This window comes from Polyodon spathula, chromosome 4 (genome assembly GCF_017654505.1).
Source record: "Polyodon spathula isolate WHYD16114869_AA chromosome 4, ASM1765450v1, whole genome shotgun sequence".
Lineage (NCBI taxonomy): Eukaryota > Metazoa > Chordata > Actinopteri > Acipenseriformes > Polyodontidae > Polyodon > Polyodon spathula.
In genome coordinates, this window is record NC_054537.1 from 96,011,331 (window position 1) to 96,039,086 (window position 27,756).

Genomic DNA, 27,756 nt, shown 5'->3' on the forward strand with positions numbered 1-27,756 from the left:
TTTAGATCAGCGGTGCCCAAGCTAGTCCTGAAGGTCCATTCCAGTCCATTTCAGTATCCCGGATCACAATCGTATTGGGTCAGTACTACGTCCTGTTGTGCTGATGCGATCCGTGTTAGAATTGCAATTCACATTAAATCAAGACATTATGTGCTTCCTGTGATACCTGTCTTAAGGATTATACTGTAAAATCAAAGCCTCTGACTTCATTTATACAACCATACCCTTAATTATTTAATTGAACCAACTGAACCTCTTCAAGTAAGATAATCTGTTAATTATTTGATAACCTTTGAAATCTGACATGGCTTGAGGATTAGAGTGCACCTCTGCTCTAGGAGTATAAACCCTTTATTTTATTTGTTTTCTTTATATAAGCCCATACCGGTAAACACTGCTTTATGATTTGTTTTATGGTTACAGGGCAGAACAACATCAATCAGTGGAGTAGAAGGGGAAAAGGTAAGCGAATGATTTGACATGCCTGTTGAAAACACAGTCAAAATAACAGACCTGTTAATAACACAGTCAAAATAACATGCCTGTTAATAACACAGTCAAAATAACATGCCTGTTAATAACACAGTCAAAATAACATGTCTGTTAATAACACAGTCAAAATAACATGCCTGTTGAGAACACAGGCAAAATAACATGCCTGTTAATAACAAAGGCAAAATAACATCTGCAGATGGTTTGTGTAACAATGGCCTGGAAGATACAGATATGGTGTTAGGAGATGGACGAGGTAGCATAGCATCTCTGTAATTACAGAGCACATCTACAGTGTATTTATAACTCAGAGCTGCATGTCATACATGCTGTTTCTGGAGATCGAGTCTATAACACACTGTAATGATCTTCATGGGTAAACCCTTACTTTGCCAGACATTTAAATTAACACTAACAAATAACGCTTACCAGCACGGCCAGTAGGTAGCACTAAAGAACTAACAACCAAAAAATAAATAAAATAGCATCAGCGGCACTGGAACGATTTTTAAAGTGGGGGTGCTGAAAGCCATTACACAAAACTGTAACCCCTGTATATGGAAGCTATGCAAAGTCAGGGGGTGCTAGTGCACTCCCAGCACCCCTAGTTCCACCACCCTTGAATAGCATTAATAACTTGCAGTGATATTTTGCAAATGAGTAACAAACTGCTTGGATGATACTATTGAAATTGCAGCTTCCATGCCCACAACACAATCTGTAAAAACTCTGCCCACCCAGCTCCACCCTCTGAATCCTTAAAACCGAAATGCGTCTGCTGCAGCTGGGTTCACAAACATGTCCCTCCTCCTCTCAGTGCAATCCCAGGTCAGGTGCTACAGGTGGCATTCTGTTTAGCTGCACATTCATTTATTCATGAAAAACAAATTGGATCTGATTTCCCCAAAAGTCAAAACAAATGATGGTATTGATAGTTATGGTCATTATACTCCAGGTCTTTGAAATTGCATTTTCACTTGTACACTGTTTTCCCAACATTTACGTAGTTTACACAGGAGTCGGATTCACTGACACGTGTGTGTGTATATATATGTAATATATATATATATATATATATATATATATATATATATATATATATATATATATATATACACACACACAAGGGTCCTTCATCCTCAAGCTTAAATTGAAAATGATATTGGAAACAAAAAAACCACAACCCACCATTGCATTCAATTCTAAACTAAAAGAGCTGACACTTCTGAGCAGAACATTTAATTTGTATTTTCTCAAAGAAATTTTGGCTACAAGGACATAACCATTCTCCCCCTTTTGAAACTATAATATATTACTGCCAGCAGATCACTGAGTCGGCCAAAGAGGTAGGCTTCTGCTACTCCTTGCAGAAATTAGGCTATGAATGAGATAGTGTGATTAACATGCAGTATTAAAGCTCATTGATAGTTCAAAGGCAGACATTCATGAGCAAGGTTATATGACGATTGTGTATTATAATTGTACATTACTCATTGATTTAGTGCCTTATCTGGGCAGGCCTGTCTTGGTCCTAGAACATTTTGATTGGTTAAAAGAATATGAAGCCATAATTATTTTTAATATACTGTATAGTCACAGAGTAATCATGTTATAGCATTGTTTAATGTCCCATTCCTGGCAGTTTTTTTTATTGATCTGGAAACATTTTAAGGTGTTAAGGAGGCGTTGTGGTCCAGTGGTTAAAGTCTAGGGCTTGTAACCAGAAGGTCCCCAGTTCAAATCTGCTGCCTTGACTGTGTGACCCTGAGTATTTAATCTCCTTGTGCTCCATTCAACAGATGAGAAGTTAAATTAATGTCCTATTGTAAGCCTGCCTCTGTAAAGAGCTTTGTGATGGTTGTTCTCTATGAAAGGTGCTATATAAAAATAATATTATTATTAAAAAATATATATGAAAACTCTGTATGATTATAATAATAATTGTGACAGATGGCATGGTATCGTTTTTAATACATTTCACAGTGTCTTAGTGCCACCCTAGAATTTTTTTTTCCCTTTCCAAATAATTTGTCTTAATTTTCATTGTTAGCCTTATTATAATCTCCTTTTCAATACAGTTTTGATCACTTAGTTTGAGTCATTGTCTCAATGATTTTAGTTGGGTAAAGTCTGACTTGTGATTAACTCCCTGTTTAGATTAATTTAAATGTATTCATTTCTTCAGCCTTGTGATTTAGCAGTTTCCCTGCAACAGCATTTCAAAGACTTTCAATATTTGCAATGCCAGCAGAGTTGCATAGATCTTTGAATCTCTGTCCCTTAACTCTTAAAACAATACATTTGTAGGTCACTTCCCAAAAGGGCACTATCGAATGCTCAGATTTCTGGCCTGGTTGTTTTTGATTGCACTTTTACTCCAGTACAGGAAGTGATCTCCGGCACAAGGATAGATGTTATGTTGCAGTCCTTAACGATCCATTTATTCAGCGCTTGTCAGGCGTGTCAGGTCCAATTTATTTTCACACACGCTGTTTATTTTACACGCAGTTTAAAAAAAAATAATTCAGAGTAAAACAGGTTTCAAAGGCACTCCATAGCAAAAGGACACTCAGTACTGCATCTCCAGCCAAGCCCCACCCCTTGTTCGCTGTATTTTTCACATACCTCTTCCTAGTCATGCATACTGATAAATCATCTCCTGATCACTCGTTTTATCACCAAACTCCTCAATAATGCGACCCAAGTCATTATTTTATTAATATAACATCTCAAAAAGCTCTGCAAATGTCTGTGATATTCTTTAAGCGCTGGATGCAGAAGCAGCTATCTTCTTTGTTTGTGGCCATGTTATCTCTGTGGTGCAGGGGCTATGTATATTGCTCAGATACAGCCCCTTTTTCTGGCCTCTCTCAGCTCCTATTGGTCTCACTCAGCTATTGAAAGGTTTTCTCTGCTTTTTCTGGAGAAAAAATGACTAGAGACCTGTGCTTGACGTCTTTTTGTTGATCTCGGACAGGGTCCGACCTCGGACTAGAAAGGGAAAATTTTAATGTCAGACCTAGTCTCACCCATTTCTTATTCGTAGGTACTGGACAGTTCTTTATTACATCAATTTTACTTATCCGGGGTTTCACTACTCCACCACCAACCACATATCCCAAATATTTGGCCTCCCTTATAAAGCCCTTTTCTGGGTTCACTGTTAACGACACCTCCCTTAAACTATGTAAGACAGCATCAACCATTTGTAGATGATTTGTCCAATCATCTGCAAAAATGACTATGTCATTGATTATGCGGAAGTATATTCGGTATGCGGTCTCAGCACTCTATCTATTAACCTCTGATGCCGGAACTCCATGTAATACAAATGGCATAACTTTATATTGGAACAAACCACTAGGTGTTGAAAACCCTGCTGAATTGGGCTATGTGTTCTTAAGTTTTGACATTTAAAACACGGGTATGTACTATAATAATGGGTAATTTCCCATCTAGCACCCCCCCCCCCAGTCTCATATGCTGCTCTTCAACCCCCTGTTTAAAAGAAAAGATCTTACCCGAGGTCTGGGTGGGACGAACTCTCCAAGCAGCAGGGTTTACTGCAGGTAAACTGCATTCTTGGGTATGTGGGGTGTTTTTGTCAGCTCTTCTGTTGCGATTTGCCTTTCAACCGGCGCTGTGAACTCGTAAATGCTGGAACGGTCTCCTTGACCTACCCATTTCCTTAAGGGTGCAGGCAGGGTGTGAAGATAACAATCCATGACCAAGATCTCGAAGACATGGTGAGCTGAATTCATCTCAGGCTTCAACAAGCAATTGGTGAGGTGAATCAAATGGAATATTTAAGAGTGAGGGGCACTGGAGTTGGTATAATTCCACGCATGGTACTTCTGCACTCTTAAAGCCATGGTCACTCCAGCTCGTGCGAGGATCTCCATCTTCAGATGGCCATAATCTTCCATCTGACTGGGCTTCAGGTCATTCTGGGTGTTTTACATGAGGAACGGGGCCGGCCCTCTTGTCCTTGGGTCAATTCTCTCACGTTTCAGTCCTCTCAAACGGCTTAAGGAAGGTCTCAACATCATCACTTGAGGTCATCTTCTGCAACACATGGGAAGATTTAACACTAGAAGGACCGTGGCCATCATTTTGGCAGTTTTTGGTTTTAAATGTAATTTTCTTCAGTCGTGTAACACATATGGGGCTGCACGTTCATGTACCTTTCTGTCCATATGTATTAAATATTCTCACAAAGCATGAAACGCGGCAGTGCAGAAATAAAGGAGATATATTACATTATACCTAAAAGCACTGGGAACAGTCACATTGACAGCCACACAGAAAACAATTATATTTTGATTATATAGAAAAATATTCTACTTTATTATTTTTATTTACCAGTCCACAATGTGTTTAGCTGTAATCAGATTAGTCTCTACTCTCTGAGTGAATGACTGACAGTCTATTGTTTTCAGTCAGTCTTTTGAAGGCCGGCACCTGCCTGCCAGCTGCACTGCTTTGGTCAGTCGATTAGCATCGGGACTAGTGAAAATAACTACCAGAGACCGTGGAGTTTTACTACACAACAAAATATGGAGTTGATGTTTTGGATCAGATGGCATGGAAGTATTCTGTGAAAGCTGGCTCCTGACAGTGGTCTGTTCTGTTTTACAATGTATTGGACTTGGCAGCCATCAACTCCTGGGTACCTTACAAAGAATGCACAGAGAAGAATTTACCAAGGCAGTTAGCACAGGAACTTCGCAAGAAGCATTTGAAACAGAGAGAGACTGCCAAGTGTGTACCCACAACTGAAGCTGGCAACCTAGTTGAGAGCCACAAGAGATGCCTATGCCAGGTTGACAAGTGCAATAAAAATAAAATTTCGGACAGCTGTGCCCTGTGCAGAAAGGCGGCGTGAAGAAGTGCATTATCTGTGTTGACTGTGAACAGCCTTAGACCCAGGATAATGGAATACCCTTTTGTCTAAAAAAAATAAAAAATAAATTGGACCTTTTTTATAACTCCTTGTGCTTTGTTCGTCTGTAAAAATGTTTTTTCTAAGTTTATTTATCTACGTGGTTCAGTTGCGTTTGCTCATATGATAATAAACCGATTGCTGTTGAAAAGTAAAAAATGTATTGCTATCGTTTCAGTTTTATAAATGTGTACTATAAGTTGTAAACCGATGTCTGTTCAGATGTTTATTTATTTACATTTTCTTGTTTTGTTTTGTAAAATAAATGTTCCTATATATATATATATATATATATATATATATATATATATATATATATATATATATATATATATATATATATATATATATATATATATATGCACTTCGGTTGTTCAGATGTTTGTGGCTTAAAAGAAAATTAATTAATTTAAAAAGAACAAATTACATTCAACTGTTTCTCCTTTCGTTATACTATTTACAGTGTTTTGAATACAGCCGTCAGAAAGACTGTTGCAGGGCTTCTAGGTATGAGTATATCACCTGTCTTTCTAGTGTTAATCAAACCACTGGATACCATCATATCCCTAGATTTCCCTGTGCTGCAAGATGCTCAGTCTTTCCTGATAGTAGACAATATGGGCGTATTGGACTTCCAAAGTATATTCATGGTTGTACATTTGGGAGTACAGGCTATCAACATTTCTGCACCGCTTGGGGGGAAAAAAGATAACCATTTCAACGTTTTTCCTCAGGGTAAGGATGGTGAAAAGGGTGAAGCTGGATCAAGAGGAGAAAAGGGGGTGAAGGTAGGTGCCTAGGATTATTTGAATTTATGGTTAAGCACTGGACAATCTAGGAAACAAGCAAGTGTATTAACTGATGTATTTACAGTACGTGTTCATTCCATGAGCAATGTGATTACTGGGTTTTATTTTAAGGTTAAGCACTGAACAATCTAGGGGACAAGCAAAGACTATACCTGCCCAGTATATGAACTTATAGTGATGTATTTACAGTCAGCGTTCGTTCTATGAGCAGTGTGATTCCTGGGCATGACTAGGTTTGCCACACTACTCTAGGATTAAACACAATTATAGTTTAGCTACCTGACCAAAATGTGTTCTTTTCTTTTTAAAACCAGGGTGCATTTGGTCCACCAGGCCCTGCTGGTAAAAAAGGAGATCAAGGTGAAATGGTAAGTATAGAAAATATTTGAGAACTCATTTATTTCTGTCCATTGGAAGATATTGCATATGGATTCACTCTCTGGACTTATATAAAATAGAGTTGTTAGGGGTTTACATTTTGATAAGTCCTTCAGTAAAATATTGTCACATATCTAATATAAACAGATGGTACCAACATGGCATATTCCTGCCTCTTAAAAGTATAAGGACTATGCCGATGGGTCTGTCTTTGCAACAGAATTCATATAAATAAATACATTCTCTTCAATTACAGGGGACTCCAGGAGAACCTGGCGATATTGGACTGCCTGGACCTTTGGGTCCAAAAGTAAGAATAACAATTGCACAATATTCTGCATGGCCTTCTTAGATTGTCCATGGTCCAATAAGTGTGGGCTGAAAAGATCAGAATTTGAATGAAGCTTGTCCCAGTATCATTTATCATAATCCCAGAGAAAAAGCAAACTGCATGAAGACCCACACAAGAGAAACGTAATCATACATGCCCAACAGGGGTGCTCAAATCCATTCCCCAGGTCAGAGTCCTCCAGTTCTCCAGGTATCATTAAAAAATGGGATGATTAAAGATCTGGGAGGAGGTTCATTTGGGTCAGTTAGGTGGGGTACAGCTGGAACAAATATCAGAGGGCTCCGGACCGGAATTGCACACCCCTGAAGTACAGGACTGTATGGCTCAAATAACTTAGCTGGTTTTCTTGTACCACGATAGAAAGTAAGTCATGTTTTCAGGAGCAGCACTGCAGACATTTCAGCTTTAGTTCAATCCCCTTTAATGCTCCAGCCTACAGTACATTTCTGAATTTGACATTTTAATAACGTGAACATTTGCAGTGTATTAGTTTGAAGAAATGAAACACCTTGACAACAAGTCCACTCAATGAAGTTGGCACTGGGGCAGAGAGGTGGAGGCTGGGGACTAGGAAAGGATAGTCTGTTCATGTTTTAAATCACAGATATGCCTCTGATCCACTTTGGTCCACAGTTGTGGGATGGTATCTTTATTCTGTAAATCTGGATGTAAACAGAGTCTTTTTTGGTGGCATTCCTGCTACATTTTTTACACTCTACTGGGACGCCAACATAAGCAGTTGAAGGCAATTCACATTTAATTTCAAACAATTGACCTCCCTGGCTTGACCTACTTTGCAGAATGTAATATAGAAGGCCTGAGCTCACCTTACTTTGGGATGGAGGAGGATGCTCAAGCTTTAATAACTAGAACTTGTGTAGCCATACTGCTTTCTATACCCAGATGGATTACGTTGAGCTTCTGATATTAATATAGTGAAGGTGCTTGGCATTATCCACTCATATCCTCAAAAATGCTCAATTAAAGATGATGTGGAAACACTTAAAGCGTGAAGAAACACAGTTATAGCAACCGTGTATTTGATTTTAAAAGACAGCTGGTATTACACTGAATTAAAAAGCTATTTAATGAACGGCTGTGCAAGGTGGAAAAAGTGTATGTTAGCTGCAATTACTTTAAGAACCTAAATCAAGCAGTTTGGCTGAAATACCTGGTATTATTACAATTGAGATGAAATGTACTCTATTGCATCACATTTTAAAAATGTGATTTAGTAAGAGTATAGAATATAGAATGTAATACAACAATTGTATCTGTTCTTTTTATTTAGATTTACTTTTTTTCAGTCAGCAGGTCCTGGTGATTCTAAAAATGAGCTTTTAGAATCTCGTTTAATTCAGTGTGACGGGATAGCGTTGCGGGCCCAGGTGGTTTCGGCAGGCAAGGAGACTCAGAGACAAGGAAACTGCAGTTAAAGAGCTGCTGTGCCATTTAATAAATAAAAGAAAATCAAAAAGTTGAACCAAACACTGCTCACAGAGCCAAATGAAAGGGTTAACAAAAACAAGTCACAAACACAGTAATCAGAAACAAAAACAACCAGCCCAAGGGCCAAAACAAAAGTTTTAAACGGAACTGTTCAGGCTGGGCAGGGCCTTCACTGACTCTTCTCCAAAACACAGAGTAACAAAACTTTTTCACTCCCAAATTCCCTCCACCAAACAAAGAATTTTCCCCTTTTCTATAGCATGTGGCTGGAGCCTAATTATCAATTATTCAATTAGCTCCAGCCACATTCTCACATGTATTTTGGCAGGAATAGGAAATTAACCCCATCCCTGCCAACCACCACCAAATCACCACACAACAATATTATAATTTACAGACAGGGCCCTGCCCTGCCACATTCAGCTACAGGCAGAGTGTGGCACGTGGACGTGTTCATTGTTGAGTGTTGCAGAGGGAAAGGTTAATGATAGCCCTATAATGTTACTATAACATGCTGTCACTCTCATTGGGGTAAGAGGGGAAATAGGATTAAGGACCAATCTGTTCCCAGGGTGGTTCTACCGTGACACACATCAATGTGTGTGTCTCGGTCAGTGATTGGGTTGGGAAATGCCTAAAGCATGTTACGGGGGTCGTGATTGACAGGTGGGGGTCCCATTGGTGTTTTTTACAGGTTTAATTTGGGGTTATAATAGGAGGTTGACTCCAGAGTGGGTGGGATAAGGGAATGATTATATAGGGGTGCTCGAGATTAGCCCCGAGCTAGTTAAAAGCTTTCCAGTATGCTGCTAGAGTGGGCCGGTACATTGTAAAAGTAAAGGGCAATAAAAACTTTACCTGAGCAATGTGGTTTGGAGTGTCTCTGGGGGGCTTGCTGATGGGGAACGCCACATTAAATTACCACTGACATGTTTGCAGTGACAAGTATGTGTTAATCAGCTAGTCATAGCAGCCAAGGATTCTGTTTGAGTCCTGTATGTGGGGTCAGACAACCAATTGGCTGGAGAGCCCCAGCTACGCTGCCAAGACACAAAACCTGACAGTATGCCACAGAAAACTGAAACAACCCTGGAAATTAACAAGAACAAATACTGGCTACAAACTTGGCATGGCCATTTATGCATGGTATTGTGTGCATGTTTAAAAATATGCAGTCCTGATACACTATCTTCAGAGGATAAGGTTTGCACCTTGAAGAACATCAGCCCTTACAGATCCCAAGGTTTACTCAGCAGGGATTCCAATTACTGCAGGTCTTGCAGTTCCACCTCCACCTGGCAGTCTGTACAGTACAGGCCTGAAGTATGTGCAAGGTTGAGACTACAGACACGTTTCAAATCTGTAGAGAGAATAGGACATTAATAATGATGCCAACCTATTCGAGCAAATACAGCCTTGTGCATTACACAGGGACATATTCCAATACAATTACACACATATATATTCCAATACAATTACACAGAGACATAGTCCAATACAATTACACACAGATATATTTCAATACAATTACACATAGACATATTCCAATACAATTACACAGGGACATTCTCCAATACAATTACAGAGACATATTCGAATAAAATTACACAGGGACATCTTCCCATGCTGATCTCTAATGTGTTCTTTTTCTCTGTGAATCCACACAGGGATCAGAAGGGCAAGCTGGATCCCCTGGGATACCTGGGCTCAGAGGAGAGCCTGTAAGTTAAACTTCACTTGTAACAATTTACTTAACACAAGTATAACCGTGCTTATAGGCATACCTAGAACAACCATGACCAGTCAATTTGACCAGTGTATTAAAAACAATATAAATATTATAATGAAAGGACAAACAATTGACTAGGAGTGGTAGTTTTATTCAGGAACATCATATCAAGCATCTACACAACCGACACATTGTAAATAAACTGACATTTGAACAGAAATGTGTTTACACACAACGCGCAACCTCAAACAACTGTAAAAAATGTAACAAATATTTGAAAATAAATGTTTTTTATATACAGGTATATCATATACATACAAAACTGCAACTGAAACGATGTAAATAAGTATCATTTTTTTAAATAAATGGGTTTATATTGCTGTGACAGGGTAGCGTTGCGGGCCCAGGTGATATCGGCAGGCAAGGGGACTCAGAGACAGGGAAGCTGCATTTTAACAGTAACATACTTGTTCACTCACCGACTCCCTCCACCAAACAAAGGCGTTTCTCCCCTTTTTATAGCACGTGGCTGGAGCCTAATTATCATCAATTATTCAATTAGCTCCAGCCATATTCTCACATGTATTTAGGCAGGGATAGGAAATTAACCCCATCCCTGCCAAGCACCACCAAACACCACAAAACAATATTTACAGCCAGGGCCCTGACCTGTCACAATTGCTTACATAACAAAGCACATGCACTCAACAGAAGCTATGCGTTTATACATGCTTTAACATACATGCTTTAATCGAGATGACATGAATAAATAAACATTTGAAAAGAATGGACTTCACTTACAATTGTTTGGAAAGTCTAAGTGTTAGACATTTGGCACAGCTATCAAGAGTAACCCAGGTTTCTGGCACCATATGTTCCACAAGCATATAGTAGTACTATGGAAGCTTCTAATTCCTCCAAGGGCATCGATCCTGCTGGTGTCCAGTCTGCTTCAGAACCAGATTGTCATTGTCCGTCTCTGTTGCCACAGTACCAATGTTTGGTAAGATGTGCAGTAATTCAAAACACTGCTTTGCTGTCCTGTGTCTTAGTCCAGTTAAAACTTCAAATGAACTACATTATACCCACATGTGGCGAGACAATACTCTCACATCTTACAGACTGGTAAGGGGCTGAAACCGTTCAAACTGGTTGCATGTCATTTAGATCCTCTGTCTTGAATCTGTCTCCTAGTTTCAGGAGACTAGGTTTCAGGCCACTGCATGGCACACCTGGGGAGACATGGGGTTTGATACAGCAAAGTTGCCTCGAACTTCTCACGGTCTCCTGGAACCAGGTTTTAGCCCGCCGTTCCTGAAAAAGTGGCTTTGTGTTCCCTCGGCTTTAGTTAAGTAAAGGATAAATGTCACCAGTTATCTTTCTTAACCCATGCTTGTTTTCATTTTTTCTGTGCAGGGTGAAAGGGGAGTTAAAGGTGAAAGAGGGATTAGAGGAGAGAAGGTAAGCTCTCTATACCTTTAAATACATTTTAACAAATACGATTTCAATGTGTCAAACATTTTGAAGGAACATTGCAACGAATAGCCATTATAGGCAATTGAGATCTGTATGCAGATTATATGATCTGTCCAAATATCTACGCACACCCCAAGCCTTACATTTACTGTACTGTCTGAAAAAAACAACAAAAAAACATACTTCTGCATTTTCGTTTTCTTGTTAATTTGTGAATAGCATTTTTTTGTGTGTCATATTTTCACTGGCAACATATTCAAGACTACTGTTGCCTATCTTTAGAATATCCCTTTATTTTTTAAGGTTGGTAAGATTGCAAAAGCATGCTCTAGTGCCCTCTGCTGACAATCTCAGAAAATGAGAAAAAAAGGAGGACACACCAACTGAGTGTGTTTATACCAGGGGTGCCCAATCACAGCCCTGGAATGCCACTCCAGGCTGCAGGTACAATTATACATGTATAATTATCTACTGCAGGGTCTGGATGGGTTAGGGTTAATTAGTTCAATTAATCAATTTAAAACAGAGTTGGAACTAAGAGTAGGAGTGGAAGAACCAGCTTTGGCCATCCCTGTTTATACAATCTGAGTGCGTATAGATGCTCATTGACAGAGGCTTGAGTTTAACATAATGGTCAGCCCCACCTCTAGCACCTACAGAGGTGTTCTCAAGAATCTGCACCATGACCCTTAACCCTTGGTCGCCTGGTTGTACCATGAGAATGCTTAAGCACTCTTTTAGCACTTGCTGTCAAATAAAGCAGATGTACAATGTGTGCCTCTTAAGAACAAAGTTCTGACATTTTGTCCACAGCGATTAGAGCACATGACTATGCAAGGTTCTTATTAAGCAAAGTAACTTTGACATCAAGTTTAAAAGCAAGGTTCATGTCTCGAATCATTATTGAGAATGGACCAGGATCCCATCTTTGTTGTAAGGTAGACTAGACTAGTGAAGCCCGCGTGCAGCGTTGATCCAAGACTAGGCATTAATAATCACTAACCCACCCATCTCAGTTACATCTCCTGCCCAGCTGTTGTTACTACAAGCGAGTAGTGTGTGAGGAACCCTATAGTATGGAAAGGAAATAGAATGATGGGAATGGGAGTTTATTAATACGATATCAATTTCATTACTTCTGGTATGTAGCCCATGTTTCACTAAGTCATTCAGGGATGACTTTTAAATATTTTTGTTCTGCTGGGCAAAAGCAAAAAATCAGTTCCAGCCCAGAAAGCTTAACCAGGTGCACATTTGGGAGCACTTTGGCCTGTGTGTTTGAATCAGATTCACAAAGCAAGAAAGCGGTCTGACATTGTATCCTCTTGGTTTCTGTTGCTGGCCTGTTAAAGCAATCACGTCCATCAACAGTAAATCTGTCTAGCTTCTCTGCCTGTTTCCTGCTCTACCTCCAGTGCATGTCTGTTCAAATGTTTAACATCAATGCACAGTGAAGAGGATGTATTGTTGTCCACTTGGGAGAGCTCAACTGAGTGGGCAGCTGCAAATGCAGGGTGCAATTAGAGATGTATAGGGGAATTTTGGAATGTTACTGGCAGCAGTGTAGGGGAAAAAAAACTTGATTGGCTAAAGCATTAATCCTGACATGGTATTCTGTAAAACACTGCTAATTATAGATGGAAAACCAAACAAAAATTAGATAATGTACAGCTGCTGTTTGGCCAAAGGTTTTGTATCACCTAGAATTTTAGGATTGAGACATAATAATAAAAAAAAAAAAATTACTCAACATAATTTAGATATTTTATTTAACGTTATATAATCAAATAAACTACAAAATTATATCGCAAAAGTCAACTGCAAGCCCTAACAGTAATAGACTATTTCATGTTAGATTTTGAAATGTCACATTTTTCATTTTTCAATTGTTTCGTTAAGTATATGGAAAACTATAAAGCAGTATGTAATCAGTATGTTAATATAATATTATTTAGCAGGTTTCATTTGACTTAGTGATGCAAAACTTTTGTCTATAGCTCTTCATTGTGAAATATAATATTGGTATAATTTTCTGCTACATACATATAAAATAAGATTAACCTGAATGATAGAAATGTATCTTTTTTTCATATACAAGGGAGAAAATGGCCTAGATGGATTCCCTGGGAAAATGGGTACCCCTGGAAAAGATGTAAGTTTACTTTAATATATTTTACATTGTTTAGTTTAATACATGACTGGAATGTTTAACTTAGATTGGCTTGACTCACTTTAGTCATAAGATATTATTGAGACAGGTATCATGCACTGCTAATCATTATTATACTTTCATTGTTGTCTCTGGAGTATCTCGGTGCAATATATATTTCGTTTCTGTTTTTCAAACAGGGATTCAAAGGAAGCAATGGATTACCGGGTGTGATTGGACCCAAAGGTGAAAAGGTATGGATTGTTTCTAAGTAGAGATGTTTGACATAATTTCAAGCATTCCACTGGTATATTAAAAACACCTGGCAGAGGAGAATATTACTTGGACAGGCCATTTCCCCAGAAAACACAATGCCTCCATCTAGTGGCAGATGGAGAGGTTTTTAAATTCATACTGTACTTCAGAATATGAACATTTTACATTGAGAAACTAAGAGTAAACAACAACCTCACAGTTTAGTAGCTCATGCAAAAGCAAAGAAGAATAACCCACTAACAATGCATGCATGAAATGCAGTTGTTAAGGTGAAATTTGTCAAACTATCCCTGCTCTAAAGAGGAGTGAGCAGTGCCCTTCAAGATTTCATTTTGAACTCTTGATATTTCCTAAGTCCAACTGAAATAGAAGGAAAGCTTAATATCAACCCTGCGGATGTGATACATGCCACTGAGATCCATGTGGATGCACGTGCTAACTTGGCCCCTCTTTGAATTGATATCCACGTTTGATTTGCACTGTGTTTATGTTAAAATGTACTTGGAACGTTTTTGAAGAATAGTGTTATTATAGATGTTTTGATGGCTTTATAGTATGTCTGTACATTTAAAACCTTGTTTTGATGCAAGACATTTCAGCATGCATGTGATTATCTGGCTCTGCCTTTAATTAGTAGTGTGTTTATGTTACAAAGAACAGTAGCAGTAGTAGCAGTAGTGTCATTATGGGTTTTAATTATGTTATGGTATGTGGCACTGAGTTGCATTTTTTAAATGAAAAGTTATACTGGTATTTAAAGATATGTTTTATATTAAAAATAAATAAATAAAAAATAAAAATAATACAAAATACAGACAGAACTCAGAAACCCCGAAACACACACACACACACACACACACACACACACACACACACACACACACACACACACACACACACACACACACACTTTATTAACACTTTATAGGTGTATAATATACATATTACTATATTAGTTTTACCACATTTGGATCACACAACCATAATTATTTTCTTTTCTTGGCCAATCGTATATCATATGCATTACCCCTTGAAATCTGTTTTCAGCTTACTGTATTCTTTGTATCAGTATTGGAGTGAGTTTGCAAAGGATGTTTGGATGTTTTACTTTTCCCTTGAACTTTGTTGTTTTTGTGGCAAACAATGAAATATGTAGCAGTTGTCTTTTTCATTCCCACTCTGGTGTTTATTTTATTTTTTTTATTCTCTTGGCAGGGTGAAATGGGACCTCCTGGAATTTCAGGAGATGCGGTAAGGATTTTTTTTATTTTTAAATTGAACCAAACATTGCAACGCCTGTTGCCTCTGTCTGTATTTACAGAACTGCAATGCATCAGGCTTGATACTGAACTGGCTGATTATCTTTGCAACTCGACCAAACTGACATGACATTTGTAAACTTTAGCTCTTATATCTACCCATATGGCTTATCTGTTTGCTCTTAGTGGGAGTCCATTTCAACCTATAGAGCTCTCTATTAACAACCCTTATTAATATATTATTAACTTTTCTATCAAGTAAACCTACCGTGAAACAAAGCGATCCCTTCCTTTAACTCTAACTCAGTGTCAGCATAAACTATCATGGCCCTTATTACCTGTCAAAGCCAAATGCACCTGCCTCTTTCACATTGTGTTTAAGATGCTGGCTTGTAGTGGTAGTGGTTGCTAACCTGGGTTCTGGCTACCCGGGTCACAATCCTGTTGACCTGTTGACACGCTTTGACCTGGATTGATCGAGACAAAATATATGATGGCTGTACTTAAGTCAACAAAATAACAAACAGCCGCGTCTGCGTGAAGGTTTCACTTCCGCAAGGAACGTTTCTGTTTATTCTGTTTAGCCATATTTGTGTTGCTTGAGACACAGCATGAACCAGATTGCAGCAGGGATGAAGAAACATTTGCTCTAATCAACATTGGGCCGACGATTTAATCCAGAGAAGCTTGGATGGAAGTGTTTGTATCAAGCTGCTTCCGGGACATTGCTACGCGTATTGTTTACTTGTCACTCAGGTTAACACTGCTTTCTCAAAAGCAGTGTGAGAACACATAGCCGACTCGCATGACACTGGGTCCCAACCCGGGTAGGTTCTGACCCGTGTAGAGCAGTCGGAAGGGGCTTTAGAATCAGTGACTGTATGAATAAATTAATAAATAAATAAACCATACATATTCAACAATAAAAAATAAGCAAATAATTGAAATATAACCTAACCTAGCCTAAATATTATCTGTCTTGGGCATTTTGTCGGCCTTATTGCCAACAGCAGATTCAGTATTGACATTAAAGCAATTGCTGAATTTATGTTTCTATATATATCGACTTAATATATATATATATATATATATATATATATATATATATATATATATATATATATATATATATATATATATATATATATATATATATATTATATACATACACACTTTTTTTTTCTAGATTGAAGGCATGAAGGGAGAAGCAGTAAGTACAGTACTTATCATTGATTATTTTGTATTGTTATTTGCCCAGTTATCTAGTCTATTGGTTCTTTTGAAGCATGCTGGTAATATAATTAGCATACTATGGGCCCTTAGTACATGTTTTATTTACTTGGTTGCTAGTAATGACTTGTATAGTTAAGAATCAGACCATTCTTGTCTGTATGTTTAATGACCAGAAATCAGGCCAAGTTTGTGATACAAATGTAGCAGAAATTTGTTGCAAATGGAATTTCTGCGATTGGCATTTCCAGAGGTATCCTGAAATAAACAGTTAGAAGGAGCCATGTTGTAATCCATTAAAAAAACTGGGAATGGAATGTTGCCAAGCTTGCATGTAACCCTACAAGTAGAACATATTTAAATGATATATTTTTTATGTATTTTCAGGGACCCCCCGGGCCCCGGGGACCTCCAGGGCTACCTGGACCTGCTGGACCACCAGTAAGTAAAGATGTAAAGTAGATAGATAGATAGAGAGAGAGAGAGAGAGAGAGAGAGAGAGAGAGAGAGAGAGAGAGATAGATAGAGATAGATAGATAGATAGATAGATAGATACTTAAAAAAAAAATATTTGTCATTACAAGATTACAAAACACAAATTACAGTATTACATAATCAATTATTAAAAATTACAAATAAATATTTAAAATCCCTCACAACTCTCACAAAGTGCACCAGCAGTACACCAATTCAAAGAAAATGTTTCTAAATCATTTATCATAAACTAATATTTAAAATCCAGCATTCTAAAAACAGTAACTACATTGGTTTCAGCAACACCAGCAATGTGAGCCTTCCTGCTTTTTAAAATAGAGAGCTTGGCTTGTCCTGACAGGAAACTCTCCACCATCATTTGGGGTGTATATGTTTATAAAAACAAACATTTTTTTTTACAGCCGTCCTATCATCACTTCAGTAACATAAGGGGAATCTGAATAAAAACTTATTTTTTTTTTTCTGACCAAGGTACTCAAATAAAGAAGCTCACTTCCACTCATCTGCACCCATTAATATTTAACCCTTAGCGGTCCATTAATTCAGCGCTTGTCAGGCACGTCAGGTCCAATTTATTTATTTCAAAGGCACTGCATATTGCATATTGATATGCATATCAATTCTTTGAGCGCTGGATATGAAAGTAGATATCTTCTTTGTTTGTGTTCGTGTTATCTCTGTGTATTGCATCAGATATGCCCCTTTTATTTTGGCTTTGTTCGGTTCCTATCGGTCTCACTCAGTCATTGAAAGGTTTTCTCTGCTTTTTCTGGAGAAAAAACAACTAGGGACCTGTGCTTGATGTCTTTTTGATGATGACGGACAGGGTCCGACATCGGACTGGAAAGGATAAATGGTAATGTCGGACCTGGTCTGACATAGGACCACAAACAGTTAAGGACCTAATTGTGACCGAGTTCATCTTAAGAAGAGAAGGAAATAAATAAAATGGAAGAAGAAAAAGCAAACACACTGACATCAAAAAGAAAAAATTAATTTTCCAATCCATTTAACCTGTTTACTGACTTTACTGATCAGGTTTCTCAAGCACCAACACTCTTGTTCAGTGAAGTAGGAGTCCGTTGCTCTCTGTGACGTGAGTCGAGCTGCTAATAAAAACTAAGCAATGTTTGGAAAGTGATCCTCAACACTGACTCTTCAACCTTTCATGAGTTCTAAACAATCCTTTATTTTGCTGTCACTGTGACCAGCTCCAGAGGGAGCGAGTCTGATGCTTGAGAGCAGTCAATTAGACTTGCCTCTTCTTTGCTGTCTATCTCTGAGCTCTCTTCTGGAGCTTTGATGGTGACCATAATGCTCCACCTTATGCTCACTTCTCTCTGCTCAGGCTCCGCTGCACTTTCCTCTCTAACATTGTTTTTTTTCTTTGCAGTACCATCGTCTGCTCTTTTCCTCTGCCTTTTCTTTTTCTGAGTTTTAAACTCAACCTCCTATCCTGCTGTCTCCTCTTCCATTTTCTCCATTGCTGGATTTACTTCACTTTCTGTTCTAACTGTTTGATTGGGCCCTACAGACCCAACCACACTCTCTATTTGTTTGCTGCAACTCGATTTCTCACCGCCAGTCACTGCTTCCACAGTGCTGCCCATAGGAAGAGCTGACAGTTCTTCAGTGCTATTTACTGTCTCCTCACTGCCCTGTTTTTCAGTCACTGTCAGCTCACTCACGCTCGCCTCAGTACTGATCTCTTGATCCAGTCTCTCAGCCCCCTGAGTCTCTATCTGTCGGTTATTGCCATTACCTGCATTTGCAGCATCTTTAAAACCGCTCCCGGCTTCCGGCCCGTCTCTCTTCTCTCCATTTCTTTATGCTCAATCTTTTTTCCCTTCTCCTGTTCTCCCTCACTAACCTCTTTTTCAGGACAGTTTTTAACGATATGCCCCTCTTACCCACAACCAAAACATTTCTTGGCATCTGTAGTCACAAAAATAATGTAATTATTTTCCTGTACTTTAAATTTGAGGACTAAATTTAACTCTTGATTCATGCCATTTAGAATCATATTTACTTACCTACGGAAAGAAATTATATATTTCAGCTTAGGGGATTCATATCCCAGCGGGATTCTCTTCGGACTCGAAACAATTTGCTCGTGTTGGGAAAGTACATTCTCTATCACGTCATTCTTTAAAAATGTATGGTAAAGCCAGAGGTAAAACAGTAATAAATGTCTTATTTACCACAATTCCCTTCTCAACAGCTTTAGCAATGAGAGTAATTTTGCTTAGAAACACAAGTTGACGCACTCTTTCGAGATGCAGATTTAACATTTCCGCACCCCACAACTTCACCTAATGTCAGAACACATTGTTCCAAAGAAACAAAACCCTCAGTCATGATTTTCACCCCAGGATGATGGCTTAGCTTTTCAAAAGAAAAGTTTGAGGGAGCCCAGAACTGCCCATACTGGCCTATTCAAGCTGACAAAGTCAGCTAAAATCTTTGAAAACACCCAAATAACACTTATATCCCAAATAAAACTGAAATAAAAGAGAAAACCACATAGAGCAAGAAAACAGCAGCACACACTCCTCCCACTCCCAGCATGCGCCAACAGACAGAAAAAGTAGATAGATAGATAGATAGATAGATAGATAGATAGATAGATAGATAGATAGATAGATAGATAGATACTCGTTAGCCTGACCTCTTTGACATCAGGTGTGGCTCTTCTTCACTCCTCCAAGGCTAACTCAGAAAATACATTTGATATTTCCATTTGGGCCATGGCATATCCCCTGTCTCTATCTATCTATCTATCTATCTGTCTATCTATCTATCTCTCTGTCTATCTGTCTATCTATCGATCGATCTTTTGATCTATCAATTATTCTGTAGATATTGAAAGCCTCATCCAGTTAACAGCACTTGCATGACTGTTGTCTCCCTATACACTAGATGCGACTTTCTGAATACTTATTGGTATTACTCTAAAAATCTAGAACCGTCTCTTTCATTTCTTTAAGTTTTCATTGTTTGTATTTAGGGTCCTTCAGGTGCAGTTGGACCAGTAGGAGAGCCTGGATTACAAGGTCAGAGGGTGAGTAAAACAGCAGCACTTTCAATGTTGAAAACATCTGTAAACTGCTTTCTATGTGGGTGGGTGGTTGTGGAAAACAGTTTCTCTCGAGGTTCACCCAGGTGCATACAGTACTTTAAGACGTCACCAGGTTTCATAGCTTAGCTTCCAGTTCACCAGAGGAAGATTGCTGAAAACAAACTACAGTTGGTTCCTAGTTAAAAACTCTACAGATTGTAGTGAAAACAACAAACTTAATTTTGTAAGATGTATTATTTCCTAACCTAATCACTGTTATCAAGAACATGCACTAAACACCCTTGTCACTCTTGCCTCAGTTAGTATACTTGTAGAGACATACATAATACATGGTTGGATGCAACTAAGAATCTAGCTCGCTATTAGTTGCATGCTCTACTTTTAATGAGGAGAATGCAGATGTAAAGTATTATCGTATTAGGGTTAAAGTTACACTGAATTCTTGCTTAAACCTGCACTATGCAAGGCAGGGTACACTTTACCAATACTTAAGCAAAGTGTATGTGATATACACAAGGCAACCTTGCTTATAAGCTGCTGTATTTTAAAGAGGAGCTTTATTCCCACTGCTGCAGTTTATTTAAGGAGGAAATTGACTTGTTAACCTTTTCAGTTCCACATTTTGTTCTGAAAGATTAATGTTTGGATCGGCAAGGGGAGCAGAGCATTCTGGTTTTGTCAGTTGCCTCTTTTTTTAATGAGTAAATATTATTCCTTTTTGAAATCATAATTTCTGAGGTAAAACTCATAAAAAAAAACAAACTTTTACCCTTGAAACTGTGTAAATCTACAGTATCTTCATAACTAAAAGCTACTATTATTGTTATTAGTAGTCATAGTAGTAGTACTACTATTAATGTTTTTGTTGTTGTGAAGTGCTCATTAGGTTTGGTGAAGAAATCACTCTACTGTAAAAATAAGTACCATGTCTAACTTGTAGCAAATCCCTCTTTCTCTATACTTTAGTCTTTGATCTCTGCACTTGTACTCTGGAGTTCCACAAAGATGAACTCTTCTGTTGCTAATGACTCCAGTTTGCTGCAGAGACCTCTACACAGTCTGTGTGAGATGATCTATAATGACTCCAGTTTGCTGCAGAGACCTCTACACAGTCTGAGTGAGATGATCTATAATGACTTCAGTTTGCTGAAGAGACCTCTACACAGTCTGAGTGAGATGATCTATAATGACTTCAGTTTGCTGAAGAGACCTCTACACAGTCTGAGTGAGATGATCTATAATGACTTCAGTTTGCTGAAGAGACCTCTACACAGTCTGAGTGAGATGATCTATAATGACTTCAGTTTGCTGAAGAGACCTCTACACAGTCTGAGTGAGATGATCTATAATGACTTCAGTTTGCTGAATAGACCTCTACACAGTCTGTGTGAGATGATCTATAATGACTTCAGTTTGCTGAATAGACCTCTACACAGTCTGAGTGAGATGATCTATAATGACTTCAGTTTGCTGAAGAGACCTCTACACAGTCTGAGTGAGATGATCTATAATGACTTCAGTTTGCTGAAGAGACCTCTACACAGTCTGAGTGAGATGATCTATAATGACTTCAGTTTGCTGAATAGACCTCTACACAGTCTGAGTGAGATGATCTATAATGACTTCAGTTTGCTGAATAGACCTCTACACAGTCTGTGTGAGATGATCTATAATGACTTCAGTTTGCTGAATAGACCTCTACACAGTCTGAGTGAGATGATCTATAATGACTTCAGTTTGCTGAAGAGACCTCTACACAGTCTGAGTGAGATGATCTATAATGCAGCAGACTTGGACTTGTGAGATTTCCCTGTGTTCCAGGGGGACAGTTTCTGAAATAAATCTGTGTGAGGAAGCAGAGTGAGTGGAAATAGTTTTGAGTCAGGATTATGGCCTTTGGTCCTCTGGGTATATTTTGTTACTGGATGCATGCCACCAGACAAGCAGGCCAATCAGTCTGGTCTGCCATGGCTACTGTATCCTGTCTCAAGTTGAATCTTCGCCACTAAGAATTATTATTTACATTCTGTAGTTTCAGTGCTAAGCTGTTTAATGTCTAGCAATAAAATCCAAACACATAAAATAGTCCTTTTTATGTATGAGTTGTGTATCCTCAGAAAGTCACTGGACATTCTTCCAAACGGTCACAATACACTCATCACATGCAGGAGCAGTGTTTGCTAGTTTGGGAGGTCAGTGTGTGTTAGTTAGTTTGGGAGGTCAGTGTGTGCTAGTTCTGAACACAGGGAGGTCAGTGTGTGTTAGTTCTGAACACAGGGAGGTCAATGTGTGCTAGTTCTGAGCACAGGAAGTCAGTGTGTGCTAGTTCTGAACACAGGAAGTCGGTGTGTGTTAGTTAGTCTGGGAGGTCAGTGTGTGTTAGTTCTGAACACAGGGAGGTCAGTGTGTGCTAGTTCTGAACACAGGGAGGTCAGTGTGTGCTAGTTCTGAACACAGGGAGGTCAGTGTGTGCTAGTTCTGAACACAGGGAAGTCGGTGTGTGTTAGTTAGTCTGGGAGGTCAGTGTGTGCTAGTTCTGAACACAGGGAGGTCAGTGTGTGTTAGTTCTGAACACAGGGAGGTCAGTGTGTGCTAGTTCTGAGCACAGGAAGTCAGTGTGTGCTAGTTCTGAACACAGGAAGTCGGTGTGTGTTAGTTAGTCTGGGAGGTCAGTGTGTGTTAGTTCTGAACACAGGGAGGTCAGTGTGTGCTAGTTCTGAACACAGGGAGGTCAGTGTGTGCTAGTTCTGAACACAGGGAGGTCAGTGTGTGCTAGTTCTGAACACAGGGAGGTCAGTGTGTGTTAATTAGTTTGGGAGGTCAGTGTGTGCTAGTTCTGAACACAGGGAGGTCAGTGAGTGTTAGTTCTGAACACAAGGAGCTCAGTGCCAAGACCCCACTCAATCTTCCTCCCTGTTCCTCTTCCTGACCACTCTACCTGCTCTGCCTCCTCCTGTACCTGTCTTTTGATAGTGCCGGCTTGCCCCCACCTGGAAGGGTAGCCACGCATTCTACCAAAGGGTCGGCCACATATTTGGCCCTCTTCAGAGGGGCCTCGCTGTCCGATATCTGTACTGCAGCCAGATGGGCTATGCTGCATACTTTCTCCAGGTTCTATTGCCTTAACATTATAGATCCTTCCTTGCCTTCATTAGGCACGAGGGTCCTTGAGGTTGCACAGTCGCACCGCCAACCTTGGGTTATGCGGTTCTGATGCATCCCTCATATGCTGCCGTTCCTTCTCCCCCGCAATCTCTCTGGTACACCTTTGGTGGTTGTTCTTTAATTGAAAGGGAATATTAGGTTACTTACCATAACCCTGATTCCCTGAAAGAGAAGATGACCACCAACTAACGTGGTCGCATCAGTCGCCCTCACAGTTTCGATACATAAAGAGAACATAGATTCTGTGGGCTGACTGTTTAATCCCTTGGTAGGCGGGATTGAGAACGTCACCCCAGGAAGGGGCCTATCGGCAGCTCTGATATATTGAGGTCAGTGAATGTCCCATAAGTAATGTCTTGGTGGTCATCTTCAAATTGAAAGGGAACCAGGGTTACGGTAAGTAACCTAACGTTTTGCTTACACGGCACTATTATCTTACCTTTGATTACAGTATAAAATGTTTTTCTTTTTTTATTTGTGTAGTAATTGCCCTAAACATACATTATTTCTACCATGCTTTTTGTTCAGATTTAAACCCATATTTTTACATTATGGTTGTAATGAACTGTTCTAGGTTTCACACCTCTCTCACACTGAGAATTAAGTATAATTAAGCCCTGAAGACATTTCATAATTTTAATTTCTGTTTGACGTGCTGCTATAATCTGCCATGTTTGGCCATCTCAGAAACTTCACATTTTTAAATTAGATTAAATTATCCTGCTTACACTGACTGTCACTGAAATATTTATTGTTTTACAAACAAACACGGTATCTGGTTATCTGAGTATCTTTGATTTTCTTTTTTAGGGCAAGAAAGGAGAAGATGGCCTGCCTGGAGTCGATGGATTGCCTGGACCCCCTGTAAGAATAATGTATTTCTCTTGAAGAGGATTTTATAGTGTCTTCCTGCTCTGAGAAATGGTACACTGACAGATGTTAGGGTTACAGTGAGAAGTAATTCAGTACTGAAAGGGTACACTGACAGATGTTAGGGTTACAGTGAGAAGTAATTCAGTACTGAAAGGTTAATGACAGATGTTAGGGTTACAGTGAGAAGTAATTCAGTACTGAAAGGTTAATGACAGATGTTAGGGTTACAGTAAGAAGTAATTCAGTACTGAAAGGGTACACTGACAGATGTTAGGGTTACAGTGAGAAGTAATTCAGTACTGAAAGGGTACACTGACAGATGTTAGGGTTACAGTAAGAAGTAATTCAGTACTGAAAGGTTAATGACAGATGTTAGGGTTACAGTAAGAAGTAATTCAGTACTGAAAGGGTACACTGACAGATGTTAGGGTTACAGTAAGAAGTAATTCAGTACTGAAAGGGTACACTGACAGATGTTAGGGTTACAGTAAGAAGTAATTCAGTACTGAAAGGTTAATGACAGATGTTAGGGTTACAGTAAGAAGTAATTCAGTACTGAAAGGGTACACTGACAGATGTTAGGGTTACAGTAAGAAGTAATTCAGGACTGAAAGGTTAATGACAGATGTTAGGGTTACAGTGAGAAGTAATTCAGTACTGAAAGGTTAATGACAGATGTTAGGGTTACAGTAAGAAGTAATTCAGTACTGAAAGGTTAATCACAGATGTTAGGGTTACAGTAAGAAGTAATTCAGTACTGAAAGGTTAATGACAGATGTTAGGGTCACAGTGAGAAGTAATTCAGTACTGAAAGGTTAATGACAGATGTTAGGGTTACAGTAAGAAGTAATTCAGTACTGAAAGGGTACACTGACAGATGTTAGGGTCACAGTGAGAAGTAATTCAGGACTGAAAGGTTAATGACAGATGTTAGGGTTACAGTAAGAAGTAATTCAGTACTGAAAGGGTACACTGACAGATGTTAGGGTTACAGTGAGAAGTAATTCAGTACTGAAAGGTTAATGACAGATGTTAGGGTTACAGTGAGAAGTAATTCAGTACTGAAAGGTTAATGACAGATGTTAGGGTTACAGTAAGAAGTAATTCAAGACTGAAAGGGTACACTGACAGATGTTAGGGTTACAGTGAGAAATAATTCAAGACTGAAAGGGTACACTGACAGATGCTACGGTTACAGAAAGAAGTAATTCAGTACTGAAAGGTTAATGACAGATGTTAGGGTTACAGTAAGAAGTAATTCAGTACTGAAAGGGTACACTGACAGATGTTAGGGTTACAGTCAGAAGTAATTCAGGACTGAAAGGTTACATTGACAGATGTTAGGGTTACAGTGAGAAGTATTTCAGTACTGAAAGGGTACAATTCAGTTATAATGTTTTTGTTTTTAGTTTCTGACTTACATTCCGCAAACCGCAATACACACGGGTTCCTAGAAAATTATTCAAATTGTTACTAGCATGATTTAATACTGAAAGGGAAAACTCATTAATTACAGTTCTAAAACTATTACATATAATGAAATAATGTATAAGCTTAGCATCTGTTATATGGATGTATTATTGTCAGACCCTAATTGCAATCTGTCCAGAATGACATATGGTGTTCAGCCCTGTGAGGCAGATGAAACAGCTCTTTGATGTATGCAGAACACCCTTAGAAGGTGTGCAGTGAACTCCAGGAGAGACAGTGTGTGTATACACATCCCACTCTTCTTTGATATATGCAGAACATCCTTAGAGGGTGTGCAGTGAACGCCAGGAGAGACAGTGTGTGTATACACATCCCACTCTTCTTTGATATATGCAGAACATGATTAGAAGGTGTGCAGTGAACGCCAGGAGAGACAGTGTGTGTATACACATCCCACTCTTCTTTGATATATGCAGAACATCCTTAGAGGGTGTGCAGTGAACTCCAGGAGAGACAGTGTGTGTATACACATCCCACTCTTCTTTGATATATGCAGAACATCCTTAGAGGGTGTGCAGTGAACGCCAGGAGAGACAGTGTGTGTATACACATCCCACTCTTCTTTGATATATGCAGAACATGATTAGAAGGTGTGCAGTGAACTCCAGGAGAGACAGTGTGTGTATACACATCCCACTCTTCTTTGATATATGCAGAACACCCTTAGAAGGTGTGCAGTGAACGCCAGGAGAGACAGTGTGTGTATACACATCCCACTCTTCTTTGATATATGCAGAACATCCTTAGAGGGTGTGCAGTGAACTCCAGGAGAGACAGTGTGTGTATACACATCCCACTCTTCTTTGATATATGCAGAACATCCTTAGAGGGTGTGCAGTGAACTCCAGGAGAGAGAGTGTGTGTATACACATCCCACTCTTCTTTGGCTGCTATCCCAGGTCAAGCTCTTCTTATTAAACTGATTCCAATTTGAACCTATGACTCTCTTATATCATACAAGTGGATTATTAATGAAACATTAAAAAAGAATGCTTTACTGATCTAAACACAACACATCAACATTTGAAAATAACTCTATATAGTGTCTATTAAATCCAATGCCCGCTTACCTTTATACAGTAGCACTTTTTAATAAGTCAGGGGTGTCTGATCCCGGTCCTGGAGGGCTATTCTACTCCAGGGTTAACAGGTAAAATCAAATAAGGATGGAGGCTTAATTGGTTCAATTAAACAATTTAGAGCAGGGTTGGGACAAAGAGCAGGAGCAGACACCACTGTATTAAATAAGTAACTTGTTTCATGGCTGTTGTATTGCAGACAGGCTCCCTCTGGTGGATATTAGGATTTTTACCATTGACAGCAAGTGATAATAGCATTTATGCTTTTTGTTTTCTCTTTTAGGGTCCCCAAGGACCTTCTGGAAACTCTGGGCCACCTGGAAAAACTGGACCTCCGGTAACATAAAAAACAAAGCTCATTAGTTTCACAGTAGATATGGAAGCTATGGGATGGTCTCTGTCTTTTCCTTCTTATTTCTATGTCTCCCTTTTTTCTGTATAGTATAGTACATAGTACATAGTATAGTGATTATCTGTACTTGTATAATTCAACTGTCAGACTGTGTTAAGCTTCTTGATCTGTTGTGCTGTTAAATATGCTGACAGTCCCATTAAATATGTTATCATGACTGTTATCATAGGGTGGGACATTCTTTTGACATGAAATCATTGTATACCAGTCTTTTGTAAATGTCCCTCTGATCTCTTTCACACTGATGCCTTTTTTTCACTTTAGGGATTACCAGGTGAAATCGGATTTTCTGGGAAACCAGGAGAACCAGGCAAACATGTAAGTCATATCTGACTTTGGTTTATATAACAATAAGTGGATAAATGTGATACATAGAAGACATGGAATCAATAAGTGGGTAAGTGTGATACATAGAAGACATGGAATGGTTATTTGTGGTATACAGGAGCAAGTCCCAGTAAATCAAGAGTCCTGACACTGATTAATTTCAAACCCTGTTTATTGCCTCTTCGCCGATGTCTTTAGATTGAACCTCGAGGCCGGTCTGTGTTATTTCTTATAGTTCCCGATGTTAATGAAGGGGCTACAGGCTGCTTGGATAAGTCAGACACAGGCAGATTG

General features: G+C 39.0%; 1 protein-coding gene across 1 annotated transcript in view; it reads left to right on the plus strand.

Moving 5' to 3' along the window:
* LOC121315184 (collagen alpha-1(XXII) chain-like) overlaps nucleotides 1-27,756 on the plus strand; it is a 107,901-nt gene that overhangs the window by 38,729 nt on the left and 41,416 nt on the right. Inside the window, exons 12-26 of the mRNA XM_041249234.1 lie at nucleotides 424-462; nucleotides 6,169-6,222; nucleotides 6,558-6,611; nucleotides 6,878-6,931; nucleotides 10,090-10,143; nucleotides 11,568-11,612; nucleotides 13,726-13,779; nucleotides 13,977-14,030; nucleotides 15,268-15,303; nucleotides 16,498-16,521; nucleotides 16,929-16,982; nucleotides 20,044-20,097; nucleotides 24,091-24,144; nucleotides 27,007-27,060; nucleotides 27,400-27,453. Coding sequence (XP_041105168.1) covers nucleotides 424-462; nucleotides 6,169-6,222; nucleotides 6,558-6,611; nucleotides 6,878-6,931; nucleotides 10,090-10,143; nucleotides 11,568-11,612; nucleotides 13,726-13,779; nucleotides 13,977-14,030; nucleotides 15,268-15,303; nucleotides 16,498-16,521; nucleotides 16,929-16,982; nucleotides 20,044-20,097; nucleotides 24,091-24,144; nucleotides 27,007-27,060; nucleotides 27,400-27,453 — 738 coding nt within the window. The remainder of the gene's footprint in view (nucleotides 1-423; nucleotides 463-6,168; nucleotides 6,223-6,557; nucleotides 6,612-6,877; nucleotides 6,932-10,089; nucleotides 10,144-11,567; nucleotides 11,613-13,725; nucleotides 13,780-13,976; nucleotides 14,031-15,267; nucleotides 15,304-16,497; nucleotides 16,522-16,928; nucleotides 16,983-20,043; nucleotides 20,098-24,090; nucleotides 24,145-27,006; nucleotides 27,061-27,399; nucleotides 27,454-27,756) is intronic.